This window comes from Saccostrea cucullata, unplaced genomic scaffold, assembly GCF_032062105.1.
Source record: "Saccostrea cucullata isolate Sc308-1 unplaced genomic scaffold, CSIRO_AGI_Scuc_v1 ctg1050, whole genome shotgun sequence".
In the NCBI taxonomy this organism is placed as follows: Eukaryota; Metazoa; Mollusca; class Bivalvia; order Ostreida; family Ostreidae; genus Saccostrea; species Saccostrea cuccullata.
In genome coordinates, this window is record NW_026922132.1 from 166,743 (window position 1) to 188,335 (window position 21,593).

The 21,593-nt window shown below is 32.5% G+C and overlaps 1 protein-coding gene across 2 annotated transcripts; it reads right to left on the reverse strand.

The window, feature by feature from the left end:
• Positions 1 to 811: 811 nt before the first annotated feature.
• Positions 812 to 15,875, reverse strand: LOC134261255 (uncharacterized). Of its 2 annotated transcripts, XM_062743706.1 has the most exons (4): positions 15,754 to 15,875; positions 13,540 to 13,661; positions 9,491 to 9,746; positions 812 to 1,667 (listed from the first exon to the last, which is right to left on the reverse strand). In XM_062743706.1, exons 1-3 carry the CDS (start codon positions 15,850 to 15,852, stop codon positions 9,512 to 9,514), a joined length of 456 nt encoding a protein of 151 aa, XP_062599690.1. In that variant the 5' UTR covers positions 15,853 to 15,875; the 3' UTR covers positions 812 to 1,667; positions 9,491 to 9,511. The 2 variants fall into 2 exon arrangements, with proteins under 2 accessions (XP_062599690.1, XP_062599689.1); XM_062743705.1 differs by lacking the exons at positions 9,491 to 9,746; positions 13,540 to 13,661; positions 15,754 to 15,875 and adding an exon at positions 5,127 to 5,246.
• Between the last annotated feature and the right edge of the window lie 5,718 nt (positions 15,876 to 21,593).

Below are 21,593 nucleotides of genomic sequence, written 5' to 3' on the forward strand. Positions count from 1 at the left end.
TGGCTGGGCAGTGTCACTCCAAGGGCTAATAGCAGCTATACGGCGACGTTTTCTAGAGCGAATGCTTGAACAAACCTGTGTTCTAAATAAGCTGTCATATTTTAATTACCCAATGTTATTTCCAATATATGTTTTATCTATAAGAAAATTAATCGATCATTTATTAAATTCACCAAAAAAATATATATTAAACAAATTATCACCCCTACCCTCCATTATGTGTCAAGGACTCATGGTTTCAACAAAGCAAAATTTGAAAAATTCTTGAAAGAAATTATAAGCTAGCTAGTTATCACTTATCACATAAATATGAATAAAGAAAATGCAAAACAGTAATGCCTTTAAGCTGCCAGTGGTCAGTGGTTTCTTGAACAAAACTGACAACACTTGATTTGACTTAGTGGCCCTAAAACATTTTGAAAAAAAATACTAAAAAACAATCATTTTAAAGGTTCTTAAGTTTTCCCCTTCTTTCTCGTTTTATAACCTAATATTTACATTTCCAATGTCTTTGTCCGAGATAAAATTACAAATTGTACATGTACTTTATTTCCCCATCAATGTATTGGCGCGGTTCGAAAAAAACCACGTGCAGGGCGGGACAAACAGCTAGACAGAAGTAGGGCTTGAAGCACGTGGATTGGCGGAATCAAATCATGTAAATATAAGGAATAACTGTCAGATTTTTCAATTTCATGACGATGATCAATCGAATGGCTTGCGTATGCAAATTATCACGCAAGCCAATCGATTGATCACATAATGAAATCGAAAAATAAGACAGTTATTCCTTAAGTAAGTCTGCATCTGATCCAAATGACCAACAGCTTTACATGGAATTGTATCCTTTCTGTCAGAATTGATGCGCATGAGTGTGAAAACAATATCTTAAAACTTAGTAAAAAATGAATACTTCTAACCGTTTGACAAATCAGCAATTTTTATTTAACATATAGTTCATCTGATTTTAAATAAATGTACCTTTAAATGACTATATATTTATTAATAGAAATCTATAACAATCATCAATACAATTTAACAAACTATATCAATAAATGTAACAAGTTTGTAATTTTACTTAAGGCAAATGTGTTAATAAAGAAATTAATCATCCTTTATATCCAAATCCAACAACGGGTATCCCGTGGGGATCCTCTTCTCCCACAGTGTTCCCCCCTTCGTAGGTGTCACGCACTTGCAATTTACGACCCAGGACCAGTTTTTAAGCGTTCTGAACTGTGCCATTTTTAATTCCCCATTGGGTGTCTCCAATAAAACCGTGACGCACATTTCCTCAGAATTATTCAGTACCCCCCACCCATAAGCACTCAAATAATGCAAAGGGTTACAGAGACTTTTATCGTAAACATCACGTGCAAAACCGAAAGTCAAATGTAAACCTGTGTTTTTGAAAAAATCCAAAATGGCGGCTGTAATTTTGCCTTTTTCTTTCTTTTCCCATTTTCCCTTTGTCCAGGCATTAAACAAGTCTACAGCTTTATCGACTGTAACTCCAGCTCTGACTAAATTGGACAGTTCAGAGTCTTTTGCAAAATATCCTGTCAGAGGATAGTCCTTGGTGGGCGTCAGAAGGATCCAGGCATCGCCATCGGAGTCATTGGAGACGAACAGCTCCCCAGTACTTGGGCCATTTCCCATTATGAAATCTAGAAATTATAACACTAATTATTAAGCTGATTGAAATTATGTTTCTGGTAAGGTAGAAACTATCATCTGTTTTCATCATCCTGTATATTTGTATCTCTATTTACCCAAGGCTTAGAAAGAAAACCTGGGAATATAAAAAATATTTTACAAACAGGTTTATTTAATGCACATATCCGTTATTATATGTCAAATGATAAATATATATACACGTAACTTGTCCGAACTTTGATGTTGCTCGGAAAAAATGTTTTAAAAATCTGTCAAAATCTCATATAAAGGTCAGGATATATTTACTACCAGAGTTGGCTCCATATTTGATATAAAAATCAGAACAGTTTAATTTTTGATAGTTACATTTCAGATCTTCATCACCTACGTATGAGGCTTATATCTCTCAGTGATTCGATACGCAGGATCATTCTCCACTTATAAACATTTTCTTTTTTTAAATGAGGTAAGTTTTCGTGCTGAAACAAGAATATCAACAGTCTCGTTTAAAATATCCATTTCGTAAATTCAATAGTCGATACAATGACTTTGTCAGCATATACAATTTATCATTAAGCATTTTGCTGAATGACCTTTTCCAACAAATTGTTATGCCATTACATACGCACTGAATTGCCGACAGTTTTTTCCGTCATTCCCCGATCATGACAAAAAGCACACGGCGGGTGTGACCCGTCGGCAGGGGAGGTCCACTTCTCCATGGCACCTGATCCCACTTCTGACGTTTTGGAGGTCCTTATTTGCTACGCTTTTATTTTGTATTGTTTAATGGACTTTTGAGCTTGAATACTGTACGTTACCTCCATTTATATTTCATCTAACAATGATGTTTGTCTAATGTCAGCACTAAATTCGTTAAAGTTTAACTACCAATGACAAGAGGGGGTACCCCCCAAAAATAAAATAAAAAAAAATACCCTCAGTTAAGGTGGAATTCCGTCAAATATGCTATTCTTTTCACTTCGAAAAACAATTGGCACATACTTTCCTATTTTATGAATTTATATATAAGATGCATTTTGAAATATAAATATGGCACATAGTCTAAAGAAGTTTGTGCTCATTCTTTTTTTTAAATAGTTAACTATAGTACATAGGCAGATTTGTTCATAAGACCTGGGGGCCAGGAATTTTTTCTGCCTATAATGATGTATTCCCCGGGTTATTTTGATATTCCTCCTGAACTCCCCATTAGGAAAGGAAGCATAAATCCCGTATTACTGTTTAAATGTAGCCTTCTATTTCAAATCCTATGGACAACCCTGCATAAGCAAGCTTGTGAGACCCTTAATTCTTCTATGTTCCAAAATTCGGAAAGTTTCAAACACTGCATCTGTAAAGAGACATTTTTTTACCCAATGCCAAGGTTAGATTGATGGCTGCTAAGGACGTTCCCACTGCAAATTCAAGGTCTTTTTATACATTACCTAAAACCACAGGGAATTTTCTATTTGCAAATTAATGTTAATTGGAGGACAGGTAAACAGGTGAGTGTCCGTCTTCCGCTGTCTGGGACACTACATAACAAATCACCCTCCGTCCTAGCGTAATACTCCCTCCCCCCATTACGGCGACCGATAAAACTAGGTCAGTGACATGGATTCACAAATTCATTATAAGCGCATAATAAAATTACATGTTATGCTTATTTATTTTCTTTTTTATTTGGTTTTTAGTTTATTTTTTCTCCTCTATGGCTTATCAGGTTTTGTCGACATTTTACATTACACGCACTAGCCACTGGTGACCAGTAAGTTTTTTTTTTTTTTTACACTAAACTTGGTTTTTATCTGTAAATCATCATGATAAATGATGTCATTAATTCTGTTGTGTTTTTATGTACTTTTGCTCACGTTACACATGAAGACATTACATGATCAGTTGATCATGAAATTTTTCAGCAATATCTTAAAGAAGTACCAGTACAGAACTCATGCATTAGCTACGGGAATGGAACACTCCTAACGTATTTCTATACTGTATCCATTTAAGATTAGAATCTGGAAGTTATTAGCAGTTGTTTTTGAACCGTTTGTGATAAAAATATATTACCCTGGTAATAACAGTAAAATATGTTAAAATTAAGAATTTCCAGAGTGTAGCAATTTTCTAAAATGTATTCCAGTTAAAGTAGTCCGAAAAATCTGACGTTTTCCTGGCTTTTTTTTTTTTACGATTTCCTGGCATGTAAAATATCAAAATCGTAAAAAACCAGGAAAACGTCAGATTTTTAGGACTATAGTTTAGAATTCATTTTTTTAATCAGGTAAAGTTCACAAGAAATCGAACGGCATTTGTTCGGTTTTCTTTTTATATACATGTATATAAGTAACTTACTCATAAATCTTAACGCCAATTTAATGCGACAAAAAAAATCACTCTGACAAGAAATTAATTCACTCTCCATTTTTTTTTTTTATACTTCTCTAAACTAAAAGAATTCGCAACCTTGTCAAAGCTCTTATTATAATTTTGAGTATTGTGGCTAAGCCAATATTGAAACAGAATTCGTTTTCCTCTTTAAAATACCTACTTAACAAATGAATTTATGATATATTATTGGCTTTGGGGAGTTGACAATAAAAGAAAAAAATTACTTGAGCCGTGCTTCATAAATGTGTCTAAAGAATATTCGAATTCTCGAAACTACCATCATGATGAAAGACTTGTGTGTCTTCAAAAGAATATTCTAGACTTTAACATTCAACAAACTGTTGACACTATAGAACTGCAAAATTTTATGAAAATGTACAAAAAATTAGATCATACTTCTTGAAAAATTTTGGGTAAAAAAATATATACACATTACAAAAACAATGGAAATGAGCTCAACTGGATTGTGTATCAGTACTTTCGTTTTAACGTTCCTAAAAAAAAGCAGTATCCAGACCTAGTTCAATGCTATTATACATCAAGGCAACCGAACATTAAATTGATTATTAACCAGGAATTCTTTATTAAATCAATGTCGCGAAAAGCAAACACGGAAATCTAAAGACCAGGGCCCGTTTTACAAAAGTTAGGACTGAGACTAAAAACTTCAGTTGATTGTAAAAATTTGCAAAATCAATCATTGACTTTAAAATTGCTATCATGAAAATATCAGCCTACATTCCTTTTAAAAGGTTTAAAACCATTTTCAATTTAATTGAAATAAGAAAGTTATATGCAGAATAATTTTTGGTCTTAATCGTAAGTTTTTTTGTAAAACGGGCCCCAGAAAATAATTCAATAACTGGTAATTACTGAACATTTAGTACAGCACGCATTATGAAAACTATTTCATGCCCTAGGCATCCTGAAACGGTAAAATAACTATATTGAATGAAGAATGCGAACATGGAACCGTCTAGTGGTAAAAATATTCCATACGTTTACATGTCTCGCAATTACAAAAAGATGTTGCAACAACAGAGCTTAAATCAATGAGATATCAAAAAGTCACTTACATTTATCTATATGCAATTCATTTATCCTAATATCAACCCGAAAACTGCCGTACACTAGAACCTCATGTCTAAACTACTGACTAATCAGAGTATTGATAGCAGCGATCGATTCTAGCAACAGAATAAAAAAAATCGTCAATGTATTTAAATTCCTACAATGTCATTGATGTGCAAACACGATATCTTTTTTAAAACTTCTTTTGATACCAATAAACGGGGAGACGTTTAACTCATAACTCATATATAGTTATCGGTGTTTGGGTCATACGTCAATTGATAAGAATACCTTGGTTTAAAATGAAATATGGAGATATAGGCGGAGCATCCAGTGCCACGGAGGAGAGAGCATTTCCTGCAGACCGGTACACCTGCCGTGTGCTCCTTGTCATGATCGGGAAATAACGGAGAAATCCGTCGTCAATTCAGTGTATAAATAATGGACTAACAATGAGTATGAAAAACGACAATCAGCATTTGACTCAATGATTAATAATAATTGTATTTGCTGACAAGGTCTTTGTATCGACCATAGAGATTACCAAATGATGACTTTAAACGAGACTGCCGATATTCTTGTTTCATCAACTTGTTTGTCAATAATGTACCTCGTTTTAGAAACTGTACATACATAGAGCATACTCTTGCATATCGAATCAACTGAGAGATATAAACTCCATATGCACGTTAAGAAGGTCTATTGCTGCATAAGTATTATAAGGGATGTTGACGATACAAAAGTTAAAGGTTTAGTCATCACGTTTATAATAGAGTTTGGTTGTTAGATTACCATTAACGTCTTTCTAAATATGAAAAAGATGTGTCAGACACTGTGGTATCTTTTAACTCAAGCTCACCTGGATATATCGTATACACATAAAAATGGAAATTACCACTGATAATTGACAATATGTCGTCGATATATCTAAATGTCGAGTTGGAAGCCATACCAATGTTTTCCTTTTCTTTTCACGCATACGATTATGCACAAATCATGTTTCATATAAATACAAAAATATACGGTCTGTTAATAACGGGGTGCAATTGGTACCCCCATGGAAATCCCATGGAAATTCCATGGTCTCCAAAAACAACATAGATCGTCAATCAGAAACTCAAGCATCTTTTTGATGTCAATTTCGGAGTAATTGTACAATAAGAATGTTTTTAAATAAAGGGTTTTCCAAATCACCAATGACGATCGAGGAAAGTTTACGAGTTCCATTTTTATTGAAAAAGCAGTTGTCAATGAAATCAAAAAGCCTGGACTTTAATTTATCGTGTTGAATGGTTGCGTATAAAGTGAAAAAGTCCTAAGTTTTTAAGCTGTTGATTTTGGTAAAATCTTATGATTTAAAATTGTCCAAAAGTTCCTTGGAATTTTTAAGTATCTGCATCTGATTTACACCACTTCTTGAATATATTGTTGCTCGGTACTCTCAAAGTTTTTCCTTCACTACTGTTAATATCTTAGTGAGGAGTAAAGAAAAAGGCTTCGTTGAACAATTACTGGAACCCGCTATGTATCTTTATTTTTAAGGATTCTTATGAAGTTTCGGTATCCAATTAATATCTGGTGGTTCAAATTAAAAAATATTTTAGAAGAAATATGCATTTTCCATACCCTCCTAGGTATGCAAGTATTGAGAAGTTATCTTTCCTCTCACATGTAAAAGTCATATACAGTTTACGGAACCCCAGTGCAAATAAGGTAATAAAAAATATACTATGATATTTGGGTTACCTTTCTTGGCACTTTGAAGCACATGGTTAGTTTCAAAATAATTCAAAATTTTTTTTTTCTCCAAAATATGGAATATATATGTTGGTAATTTGAATGTCATTTAAACTTCTCATTTTAAGAGCAAGCTGTGTGAACTGTTATTTTTCATTTCATTAATGCCAACTTGAAACAGTTGTAAATATTGACTGTTTTTTCATCGTATATAAACTAATTGTTATTGGGTAAAATAAATCCTGGTTATATATAAATTAATTGATATTTTGATTTAATATTCTTCCATGGCCTTCGTCTTGTCTTGAAAAATTTGATACTGTACCTGTACTAAGTGCACAATACAAAATATAACGTCTGTCAATATGAACTTTTCAAAATGCAGAATTTACCCATAGATAGAAGCTTCATCTTTCAATCATTTTGAGAAAAAAATTTACCTTGACTATTTTATACACATATTTCTTTAATCTTATGAATTAAAGAAATAGTATGTTAGATTAAACAATTGAATTCAGTAGACAAGATCATGTTTTGCAAACGGTAATACAATTCAAGCCCATAAGCGCTTAGTTTCAAGGTTGCGTATTTTGTGCATTGTGTGTTTTTTCTCTGTCTGTCTAAACTCCTTAAACTGTTAAAATAAAATTCAAAAATCACTGGAATTATCATTTTATCAGAATACAAGAGGCCCACGGGCCTTGTAGGTCACCTGAGTATCCTGTAACAACATTCAAATAATTAAAATTGGTTCGTGTTTTACCCCAGAGGCCATGAAATTCACAATTCACAATTTTGAAAGAGGCACCATTGCTTATCATAATTATAAACTTAACATGCTTACTCTATTTACATAATACCCAGACGTAGATCAGAGTAACAAAGATAAAATGCACTTCCACTTTATAACCAGTTGTGCACCTCACCCCAAAGGAACCACTGACCCTGGGGCTACATACATTGTATTTCAAAATTTTGCAAATTTTATCATAAAATGGTTGATTAATACTAAAAAGCAGATATCAAAGCATTAATTTATTTTGTATGTTACACCCCCCCCCCCACCCCCAACCCAAGGGGCATAAAAATAACCTTTTTGCTAGATGCACCTTTCTTCATCACAAATATATATGTACTTGGATCATTGGCATAAAACCCAGGAACAAAGGAATAGATTTTCAAAGAATTAATGCATTTTCACTATATAATCAATAGAGCCCCGCCCTAACACCAGAAACCCTGATCCTGGGGCCATAAAATTCACAATTTTGGAAGAGGCACTCTTTCTCATCATAACTATGTGCTTAGTTAGTTTATTTAATACCCAGAAGCAGAGAAGAAGATTTTCAAAGAATTAATGCATTTTCACTATATGATCAATAGAGCCCCGCCCTAACACCAGAAACCCCTGACCCTGGGGCCATAAAATTCACAATTTTGGAAGAGGCACTCTTGCTCGTCATAACTATGTGCTTAGTTAGTTTATTTAATACCCAGAAGCAGAGAAGATTTTCAAAGAATAAATGCAAGTGCACTATACGATCAATAGAGCCCTCAGCCCAGCCCTAACACCAGAACCCCTGACCCTAGGGCCATAAAAAATTCAAAATTTTGGAAGAGGCACTCTTGCTTAACATAACTATGTACTTAGTTAGTTAACTTAATACCCAAGAGCAGAGAAGAAGGTTTTCAAAGAAATAATGCATTTTCACTATATAATCTATATAGCCCCGTCCTAGCACAAGAACCCCTGACCCTGGGGCCATGAATTTCACAATTTTGGTAGAGGACTCAATGCTCATTACATTCATGCCAACAGTTTGACTGCTTGATGTCCAGGAGTAAAGAAGAAGATTTTTAAAGATTGCAATAATTTTGGTGGTTTTGGCCCCACCCCTCAGGCCCCAGGGGGGCGGGGACCGTAAAATTCAAAGTTTTTGTTCCCCTTTAGCCATAGATGCTGTATACCAAATTTGGTTGAAATTGGTTCAGCGGTTTCAGAGAAGAAGCTGAAAATGTTCAAATGTTAACACACCACGCACGACGACAGACGAAAACGGATAGCAATAGGTCACCTGAGTTACTCAGGTGACCTAATAAAAAGACGAAAGATATATATTACAGTTGGTGGGGCAGGGCTGAAAAGAACCTTGAAGTCCCTGCTTCATAACCCTGCTCGTGGCTTTGCATGTTAGTGCACACAGTCCAGGGATTTTCCACTACCCTAAAATGGGCCCCATTCCCAATTGCAAATTTCTTCCATTTTTCCCAAAAATGAACAGCATGTGTTCAATTTTTGAATGCACAAAACTCCACAAAGTAAATTTGATCAAAATTCATGTAAAACAAACATGGTCATGAGGTTTGAAATCTGAATGATATGAACAAAATTTTAGGAAACTTGAGTAAAACTTCATAATAATTAATCTATTCTCTAAATAATAGTTCTGAATGATGATGTAAAAATCAATTATAAGTGTTTATTTCTTGAAAAATATCATGCAATAAAAATTCCCAAAAAACGATAAAATGTTGTTAAATTCCCAATTGTAAGGGCCTGGGCTCCATTCCCAAAATGGTGTGGAAAATCACACAGTCACAAAGAGGATTTTCTAAGAATTTACAAATGTACCTTGCTCGTTGAGGTGGTCTGTCACAATCTCTGTTGTGTAATTTGACAAAGTTGAGAACCGAACTCCTTGACCTTCTGCTCCACTTCTCTCTCCAGCTCCCTAAATTTTACATCCTCCAGAACCGTCTCTGATGCACTCAAACAGGTGTGCTCAAAAGTCTGAACATCCTGTAGCAGGTCTTCCAATTTTTTCTGAGTATCCTCTGTTATCTTTTTTTGGTCATCTCTGTAGATGTGGTTCAAAGAAAGATAAGCACTGTGAAAACAAAATGAAAGAACTTAGAGAGTTGGGCTGTGTTTAACATAGCTTCTAGGTTAAAATCTACTGAAGGTATTGTACTCTTTATGGCTAAGCTTGCATACTGTTCAAGACATACCTCATTTTTAGGAGCTATGTAGTAGCAATATATTTGCATCTACTAAATATTTTCTACTCAATATTTAGGAAAATCATTGTTGTTAATCAGTCTGTAAACCTGTACTTTCTTGAGTCATGGCTCTTCCATGATGACATACTAACTTAAATTGAATAGGATTTTATTTCATCTACAACTTTAAAGTTAAAGCCTTTCCATCACATCGTAAAATTTAAGTTTCTGGTATATAAAATATTTCTTAAATTTTGAACAGAACTACATTTCTAAAACAAGGTATACCTGTACATATATATTTACCTTTTTCAACATTTTAAAGACATTACCAATATCATATTTATTGCATGTATACAGCCAATGCACTGCTTTTAAATGTAAACCTTGTACATTGCACCTGTACCAGTTATCATGTAAATCAAATCCTATATTCCCCCCTTATGGCTAACTTTGAATCATGTCATTAATTTTATAGACATAAACATGATAAAGGAAATCAATCTCATGAAGTTTTCTCCTTTTCAGACATTTGTGTTATACACATTTTTTGTAAGAAGAATATCATATTGAGTTTTAAGTTCAAAGCCTATTTATAGATGCATTGTAGTAAACCACTGCCTAAATTTGCAGTCCTCCAGACTACGAACCATGTCCTGAGATAATGATTAGATGTTGGGGAAGTTAAATCATTAATATAATTGATGTATAATGTGAAATACAGTTCTTAATCTTATATTTTTACAAATTAATTAGTTCTGCCAAATTGATTTTGTTTCTTCCTTATGCTTTTGCTGAGGAAGGTAGAAAATGAATTTTAAAAAATACCAAGTTTAAATCAGAGATGATAATTATAAAAATAAACAGCTCTATCAAAATGATATTTTGGCTTTGCAGATTATAATAGAAAAAATACTTAAAAATTCTATTTAATTGTTATTATATGTGCAAAATAAAAAACTTTCACAGGTATTTTTTAAAACTATTTTACTTTCAGAGTTATGACAAATGTTGATAATGCATTAGGCATTTTTTTCCCTTTTAGAATCTAAAATCCAATTGTCTTTTACAATTGCAGACATAAGTATGAATTTTAATTTATATTTTCAAAATGTATACCAGTATAACCTCATCTAAATAAACACTTTAACTTTATTTATATACTATATGCATGGTCATGCTCGCTTCATAGTTCCTTGGTTTACTTTTAAAAACTCAAGGTTAAATCAAAATTATATTTTTCCAGTCACATGTTATTGTTATTTCACCCCCAAAAATGAAATTATGTAAATGACAGGGAAGAAAAAATTATTTTCATATAATTGTTCAGACTAATTGACTTCACTGTCACTCAAACATCTGACCAAATTATCATGATAATAAATAAATATATATGAAAAAAATAATTCATATTCATTTTTGAGGAAAAAAATCCTACCATTTGCAACATGTTATAACCTTTATAAATAATATCGCAAATTCCACCCAAAATTAATTAAATTTTATGCAAATATTCCTTAGTTCCGTATTAAGATTTTCCTGACATATTGGTTGAGAGATGAAGTGATTCAAGGACACATTTATTGCAGCTAGAAATGCAACGCACGCACTGTGGACAAACTTTTGATTAAACAATGAAATGCTTTCTTTGGTTGTAAGTATGGAAATGAATGTTGCTGCTTAAACTGTGTTTGCAGTAGCCTTTCCTTCAAAGAACACACTTCCTTTCTAATAGGACAGTAGCCAAGGCAGGGATTTTCCACACCATTTTGGGAATGGGGCCCAGGCCCGTACAATTGGGAATTTAACGACATTTTATCACTTTTTGGGAATTTTTATTGCATGATATTTTTCAAGAAATAAACACTTAAAATGAATAAAATTGATTTTTAATTCATTATTCAGACCTATGATTCAGAGAATAGATCAATTATTATGAAGTTTTAGTCAAGTTTCCTCAAAATTTGTTCATTTCATTCAGATTTCACATCTGACCATGTTTGTTTTACATGAATTTTGATCAAGTTAACTTTGTAGAGTTTCTGTGCATTCAAAAATTGAACACATACTGTTCATTTTTGGGAAAAATAAAAGGAATTTGCAATTGGGAATGGGGCCCATATTCGGCCCTACATGGGGTAGTGGAAAATCCCTGCAAGGAAAAAATCTGGTCAATTTGTGCCCTTGGTTAAACCTTGTCTACAGTAAACTTGCTAAATCTGTTTCCTGAGAGCAGAAAAAATCTCCTGTAATTAAGACTGTTGCCCTGAAGAATGTCTGGTACATCTCATCTGAAGTAGACAGACATCTGTCCCTGGACAGTAGATACCATACGAGGTTTGTTCGAAAAGTTCGTGGACAACTGTCATATCTTTTTTATTTGACGTCATATGTTATCCAAATTTGGTAGAAATATTTTACAAATAAATCCAAATGATTTGTATTAAAATTTTTCAAAATATTACGACTTATTCAATACTTATTTTAAAAATGCAAAAATCGGATCGCGGAGCAGGTCAAAATTTAGTAATTTACAGACAATACACTTTATAATGTTTGTAGTCATATTCTTTGTAAAATGGAGCAAAAACGGAAAACAACCTAGAAATTCAAATTTAGAATTGTTACACCGATTCGCCAAAAAACCAAATTATGGTTTTCAATTTTGCTTTGTTGAAAAGAAATCAACTTGAGAAGATAGGTAGTCCTTATTAAAAATGACAAAAACGATGACGTTTTAGAAAGTCACGGAGCAGCGGATAACGATGAAATTTGTGTTTTACTCAAGAAAAATTCTGAATAAACTCTACAAATGTTGGAGGAATCAAGAAAATATGTCACAAGCAAATTTTGCATTTTTGTGTACAAATAGTACAGGCGCAGTGACAGAGACGCTGTATCAGATGAGGATGATCATGATCTGTGAAGAAACGGTTTAGCTGTAAAAATCTGAACAAAACTTTAAAATGTTAGAACATCAAGGAAAGACATAGGCGCTTCAGAGTTGCTTATCCCGTGAAAGCACAGTAAGTTATAAAAGAAATAAAAACCTTAAAAAAAGAAAATTATACATCGAGAGCAATTCTTAAAAAAAAAAATAAATGTCAAGTATTGGTAAAAGAGTTTAATGATTGGGCATTGTGTCATACTGTGTAAAATGTATTGGGATAGCATTTTTTAGAAATTCTCGACGCTATGTTTTGACGTTACCTTGCTGTTAAGTGTGCTCCGCGGGTACAAAACATGTTGATTTTAAAATGAAGTAAATTGATTTCTGTTACATTGAATGGAATGAAACTTCTCATATCAACAAAACAAATATTTTTACATATTATAATGTGCTTATTTTAAATTTCTTGTGAGTAATATAAAGAGGATTGACATCGTCCACGAACTTTTCGAACAACCCTCGTATATCGGGTTATTTTAGTGTGGTGCTTATTTTGGCATTTTGATAGTAGTCTGTTAAAATTATAATTACTAAAATCTTCTTCGTGATCACCTGCAAAGTGCTGAAACCCTGTCCGCTAAAATAAAGTACGCCAAAATTATTGGCATACCTTTGCGCAGGCAAAAAGCCAAAGTTTACACCTGCCAAGAAAACCTGCTATACGGTACCTTCTGTAGTAAGGAGACAGCCCAAGAGAAAGTTTTGTTAAACCCTGTCTGTAGTAGACTTACCAGATCTGTCCCCTGACAGTCGATACTTTCTGTAGTAAGGTGACAGCCAGGGAGAAGGCTTTGTTAAACCCTGTCTGAAGCTCCTCCTCTTGACCCGCAGAGAGGCCTGCTCGAAAACCATCCTGTACAATGAAACAAAATTGATAAGTTTTATGATGTAATAATAAAATCTTCAAAAAGCATAATTCTGTTAAGTAAGCATAGAATCATCAACGATATTTATGGGAGTCTAATATGGACACTGGCCAGGAAGTTCAACCTTATCTTTTGGTTAGGAATAAGCACTCGCCACATCATTTTAACGATAATACAAGTACATGGGCACCTTTATAAAAAACTTTTCGATGCATACACAAGGGGAGTTCTGGTTTTGAATTGCACTGACTAGCACCCTTTTCTTGTAATAAACCATTTATTGCAATTTTGTCATCCATCGATGTTATATATTGAACAGCTTGATTCAAAGCAAGGCATGTTCTGTTCGAATGCTGGACAACTCGCCCACAAGACAAGTCGCCCCCAAGACAACTCGCCACCTTTTCAGGACAACTCGCCCCCAATTTAGGACAACTCGCCCCCTGTTAAGACAACTCGCCCCCAGGTTAAGATAACTCGCCCCCAGCTTTAAGAAAGCAAATTGGGGGCGATATTTTTTTTTATATAAATGTATATATTTTTTATTTAATATATATATTTTCATATTATTTCGATATTTATTTTTATTTTAAATGTTTCTGGTGTCAGTTACGCTAAAAAATTGTACTCCTCTCCTCACGTGAGATGCCTGAAAAAGAAATATGTTTTAGATTAAATTCATCAATATTTGCGGTCATTCATGCCTATAACATTGCGCTTAAAAAAGGAGAAGATACGATTAATATAATTTTTTTCTATGAAATTAAAATGTTTATTTTTTATATAATATTAAATATATTTTTTTATTGAATTATTTGAATGTGATTTTATATTTTAAATTATTTGTTTCCAACTCAAGCTTTCTTGAATTCTTCATCACTTTCAAGTTGCTTCGGAGCTTGGATACAGCAATTTTCTTATCAACTGTATAAACGTAATTTTCAGGGCTTGCATGCTCTAATTCTTCATTACTTTAAAGCTGCTTTGGAGCTTGGACAAGCCAATTTTTGGTCAACTAAATATACATAATTTTCTTGGCTTGCTTGTCCTAATTGATCATCACTTTGAAGTTCCAAATTACTTGTGAGCTTGGGGATTTCATTAAAATTCTGTTTGATGTTTTCATTTCAGTTTTCATAAGTTTCCTAAAAGCCGTCAATAGAATATCATTAATATGTCATTAAATAATTAAGATTGTTCAACTTAGAACATTGTACTTGATTTACCTAGACATATTCTACAGTTAAAAATTTAAAACAATATAATGCATTTTTTGCTTTATTTCATAAGAAAAAAGTCTAAGGAAATAATAAATATTTCATACATATATTGTATTTACTTTATATATGAAAAAACCCAAACAAATAACAACATATTACACACACAATCGTAAATATTAATTTTATTTTACTTATAATAAATATCAATTATAAATCATAAATTAATTTTGCATTTAAAATATATTTTAGTGAATAATATATGTAACGTTTTTATCACATGTATCGTTTCGAGGTTTTATATATACACAGCAAGAATAATTGAAATATACACTGGCATCAAGTCATTAATGTTTGTGTTAGCCTGATAGTACATACAATCTTTATACATAGAATATGGGGGCGAGCACCTTTTGAATTCCTGTATTAAACAATTTAATATTTTGGCGATTTCTTATGTGTTTGAATGGATTTAGGTTTCTCAACAGCGTCTAGGCATACGTACTATATTTTTACTCGTAAACAGGTGTTGGCATTGCGAGTTGTCAATGAGGGGCTAAAAATGCAGATATTGATTAAGTCATGTCCTGATTCAATTCCTTCTGTATATACTACAAGGGTCATCGTCTTGCACACATCTAATACACAAAATCATCATCAATACTTCATCTTCTTACTTTTGATCACATATACATGTAACGATAATACATATTTTATTGTGTAGGGATGTTCAAAATTTCAGAGACGACATAATTATTCATTTGTGTCCTGAACATGAAACAACTTGACAAATGTCTGTGGGTCTGTGACTTTGATTCAATCACGTCGAGAAATGTAACAAATTGTTTGTAAGTCGTCTTACCTTTTGAAGATTTGTCTTCTGTTTTTCTACTTCTTTTGAACCTGTGCCAACATCTGGAATATCCTGATCAAAAATATCTTCAACATCAAATGAAGCCATTGCGTCACATGTGCCTACTTTCACTTCGACAAAAATTCATTACGGAATTTACGAAACATCGATCCCGATAAAATAACAAACTTTTTTTTTCGACATGATTTTTTTTATTTAAAGATTGTATAATTAAATAAATTGCTATTTATATATTGAAGTTTGTACCATAGTATGGGTTAAAAATTTATTTCCGAAACAAGTGCCTTTGGTTTAGACCATAGGCACTCCCCATCTTAATTGTTTAAAGAATTTACATCAATTATATACTCCAAGTTTTTTAACTAATTTTTAGTATAGTAGATGTAAATTTTTCAAACAATTAAGATGGGAAGTCCCTATGGTTTAGACATGTAAAAATAAACCCAAAAAAAGGGGGATAGTGGAATGGGAAATATATGGAGTGGACAGCATTTACCAAGCCCAAAAATTCATTTGGACAATACAAATTTGGAGCAGAACAAACACTGATCTCTAAAGATATATGAAAAAATTATCAAGATCGACATTATTTATTTTTTTCATTTAATTATTTCTTAGAATTTATCTTTTTTATTGATATTTTGTGTAAATAGGTACTAAAATATTGACGTTTATAAATACATGAAAATACAAAAAAAAAAAAAAAAAAAAAAATGAAATTTGAAAGAACGAGGGCGCTTTTGCTTGGCATTCGGCAGGAATCTTGGCGTACTTGACAAGTTAAATTTTTTTCAACATGTCACATGAAATTTTAACATAATTTTTATTTATCAGGTTCCTGTGCAATAACAATGGAAAATATTTTCCCGAAAGTGAATTTTGATTTGCTAAAAATTAACTTGAAAATCGGCGAGATCAAACATTAAATTTTAGTTAAAAAATGGTACATTTTTAAACATGTTTTCTAAAATTTTCTATCTCTGGGTCTTCTCTCCATGATTTTGAAACGTTATTTGCGTGTATTTTAATTCAAAGAAACGAATATACATTTGTAAAAAATGGAGAGAAGACCCAGAGACCATAAAAATGAACTTTTTCCAAAAAATCCAATTGTGATAGCTAGATCAGTAATATGCGTTACCTGTTCAGTGGCAGTGCACTAGAAGTGAAATGTTTTGGTTCGAGCCTCGCATGGGGCGTTATATTAGTTATTTTTTAAATGCAAACAATCAGTTATTTTGTCAGTTTCATTTTATGTACTGATATATTAAACTTTTGAATTAGATAAGTTTTGGTCCAGTTTGATTCTAGAGCGAAATCAATTCCAATCTTCTATTCTATGATGTACATGTTCACTTATCAACTATGCCTTAATCTTATAGGTGTTTATTTTTTGGTGAAACATTACTATGTTATTGTACCTCCTAAGAAATATGGTCATAAATGTTGCAATTTGACAATGTAAATGAAAAAAATCCTATGCTATAGTTGTGTTTGTAAAATCTGACCAGCTGTGTTCAGCCAACCAAATCATGGACATATTTAATGTTACGTACAAATGATTCGTGCAGATCACATGCCAAATACGCCCATTCTTCTTTGAAGATAAGACAATTTTCAAGTCTTTTGTGACAATACAATGAGAGCAGAGCAAAGATGGATCTATAAAACAGCAGAGATGGGATAAAGAGCCACGGAAGAGTGCAATATCATCTGATTTATATATTCCATATAATTAATTAGACTTGTTCAATTATTAGTTATATCATTGAAAATGTTGAAAATAATTATGATCGAGCAAGAGATTGATACAATTCTGAATTTTTTATGTACACATTGCATTTGTATGATTTATTATATACACAGACAATCTGTATTTAATTTTTTTTTTGGTTAAAAGTACTTGTATATATATAGTTATTGGTGCAATAATTTTCCTATAACTCAATATATAATTATGCTTTATGTTAAGAACAAAAGACTTTTTTCTTCAGTCATGACTAGAATAATTTGATGTCCCAATAAAATTCACGAAGATGTTCATATATATATTGAATCGACATTTATATGAGCTTTAAATAACCTGGCTACTGCATTGAAAAGGGGACTTTGACCTCATTATGAATATATTGCCCTTTTCTAAGGCATGATAATTAAATATAGAATCTGGTTGATTCTTATTGGAAGTTTTTTTTTTTTCGTACCGAAATTTTTACTTTTTCCCCCTTCAATATAGCTGCAGAATACTTAGACTGTAGATGAAATGAATAGATAAGATATCATGTGCTGATTCTCATCTGATAACGTTGAAACATGTGACTTTATAATTGGATTTTCTTTTTTTTAGAGCAAAATCGTCAGACGTGTATAAAGCACTTAATGCATACTGTGCAACTTTTCGCGCAAAACAAGCGTGCAAGAATCTTGTGTGCAGGTGATCTAGAAGAATGAATTACCATATTTATCTTGTAATAACTTCATAAAAATCCTTACAAACAAATATACATACTAGTAGCAGGTTCCATTAAATGTTCAACCAAGACTCTTTCTTTACTCCTCACTAAGATATTAACAGCAGTGAAGGAGAAACTTCAAGAGTACTGTGCAACAATATATTCGAGAAGTGGTGTAAATCAGATGTGGATACTTAAAACTTCCAAGGATCGAACTTTTGGAAAATTTTAAATTACAAGATTTTACCACAATCAACAGCTTAAAAACTTAGGACTTTTCAACTTTATACACAACCATTCCCCACGATAAATGAAAGTCCAGGCTTTTTGATATGATTAATAGCTGCTTTTTCAATAACAATGGAACTCGTTAATTTACGTACTTTGTCATCGGTCATTTGCAAAATTATTCTGTTAAAAACATTCTGATTTACATACAAGTACTCTGAAGTTGGCATTAGGGGCATCAAAAGATACTTGAGTTTCTGATTGACAATATATATGTAGTTTTTGGAGACCAGGTCTTCCAACAATTTATTGGAATTTCCATGGGTATCAAAACGCCTGGAGTTAATAGCTGACCTATTTTTGTATGAATTCATATGAAGTAGAATTTACGTGAAAAGAAAAAAAACTTTCGCTGTGGTCTTCAACTCGATGTATTGTAAATTAACAATGGTTATTTCCATTCTAATGTCGAAACAATATATCCCGGTGAGCTTAAGATAAAAGATTCAACAGAGTCTGACACAACTGTCTTTCATATTTGGATATTTCTCTTGAAAAAGACGTTAATGGCAATCTAACAACCAAGATCTCTCAAACGATAAACGTGAAGATTTTAACTTTTCAATTGTCAACCTCCCTTTCTTATGCAGCAATATACCTTTATCACCTGCATACGGAGTTTACATCTTTCAGTTGATTCGTTACTCAAGAGCACGCTCTATGTATTTACAATTTCTAAAACGAGGTAAATTATTGACAAACAAGTTGATGAGACAAGAATATCAGCAGTCTCGTTAAAAGCCATCATTTTGTAAGTTATATGGTCGTTACAATGTCCTTGTCAGCAATTACAATGTATCATTGCGTCAAATGCTGACTGACGTTTTTTCATACTAATTGTTTGGCCATTATTTTTACACACTATTTAAGGTATTTCCACCCTCCTATAATGTCATAGGTTTTTGCAAAAACTGTTATTAATTTAAATGCATACCCAATAGAACAAAGTATTTTGAAAGAATGCTTTTCAATGGGTGTAATGATAAATATTGTTAGGTAATAGAACTTAAAAATGAATATTTTCATTATTTAATCAATTATTCAATCTTTAAAAAATTGTGACAAGGGCAAAAACCCTTTCTCAGACATCTTCATTCAGATATTTTCTTTATTGTACTTTTAATGTTTACCTGATATTCACATTTCAAAATTATCTTATAAGTAACAAGTATTTTGGAACTTTTAGCATCAAAATTATGCATTTGAACCAGTTTTTACATAATATTTGCAATACTATTTTCAAAGAATTTACGATTTTTTTTATGTTAACATACACTTCTGTTTATTTATGTCTCCCGTCTTAAATAATACGGCGTCCTACATTTTTTGCGACTATTGGTAAATTTAAACGATAATAAATGAAAATAAATGCAGTTTTTGTACTTTGAACCATTGAAATTGTGAGGGTGGAAAAACCTTAAATTGAAGAAGGATTTTCCGTTATTTCCCGGCCTGGGGGCATATTTAAAGTTAGACGAGCTCACTTTTGATCCCAGTCTCACTTTTTCTCTAAGGAATGAAAAAGTGAGACTGAGATCAAAACTGGGCTCGTCTACCTTTTATGGCCACCAGGCCCGATCATGACAAGGAGCATACGGTGGGTTGGACCGGTCGGCAGGGAGTGCTCAGTCCTTCACTTCAAACATTTTAAAGTGTACATGTAAGAACCATCTGAAACAGTTAATCTGCTTTTTTTCTTTAATTGCTATGTACGAGGGGTTATCAAAAAGTTCGTGGACTGAGGCTATAAAATTAGTACTATGCAGTCTACGCTTTCAAAATTCATATGGAACATAAAGCAACACAAACTTAAGAAATGTTCAAAATTTTAGCCTGATATGTTCATTATTTGCCGAATTATTATAAAATGAAAACAACATAATATGATAACCCGGCGCTGTCGTCGTTTATTTTCATGACGTCCGATAACGTCATTGTTTTTTCAATGTCCTCTTCTTATACCTCATACACTTTTTTGATGAGATTCCCTGGAGCTGAGTAAGGAGTTAAACCCGCCTTGTTTATATGACTTTACAATGTCATGAACAGAGGCCTTCAATGAATATAATATTCCAGATGGATTAATACATTGGGAGAGATGCGCGCTTGATTGTGCCGGAATATTTTGCTTTTGGGAGTTCAATATCTACAACACATGATCAACGTCATTTTTGACGGGATTGGTTTTTCCCACCTTGACTGCAAATCGACATTAACTGTGTATCCCTTTTTTCTCTGAATCTATTTTGACATTAAAAGACAAGTACTCTGGATGCATTTTATTTCTCTGTAGCCAGTTTCAACATATTTTAGGTCTATACTATTTTTTCAGGGGCAAAACTTTATAGAATGTTGGGAACGGAAACCCCTCCCCCCTTTTGACGTCATTTTCAAGGTCGCATTTGTTTGGACATCCCATGTAAAATTTACGATAAAATTTCATAGAACTTCCAGAATGAAGTGAAAATTTCATATTTTATAGAACAATTGTGTCCCGACACATACCTGAATTTTCGGGATTATTGGATGTCAAATAATCATGTCAAATGAGTTTTTCTCAGTTACACATAGGTCGAAAAAAAACGTTGTTTTCGAGGTTGCGCCGCCTGGACATACCATTGCTTACAAAAACATTACTAATTGATCAAAAAATAAAATTCATGATTTGTGGTTTATTCTTTTGATAGAAAAGATGATGCTAACTAGATATTTCAAAATTCATAGATGTACCTTAAGCGGTTTTAATTTCATGGCGCTAGTCCACGAACTTTTTGATAACCCCTCGTACACTTGAGACGGCTCGCAATATTAACAATTCTATCTCGTTTATAGATATAATTTATATTGGAGTCTTTAAACAACAACATGGTTATTAAAAGAAATAATTTATCGAAATGGAATGTTTGTAAGTGATATACTTCACTAATTGAATTTTAATTTACAGCACTCGTATACAATGCTTTTTACACAAGGCTCAGAGTATATTATTCAAACACTGATAGTAGTAAATTACAAAATATGAAATTACTAAACTGTTAACAAAAGTTCTAAATCCATCTTTTAGAGAAAAAAAAGATGATGCATCAT

Coding starts and splice junctions, on each gene's coding strand:
- LOC134261255 (XM_062743705.1), bottom strand. CDS start 1,659: ATGGGAAATGGCCCAAGTACTGGGGAGCTGTTCGTCTCCAATGACTCC.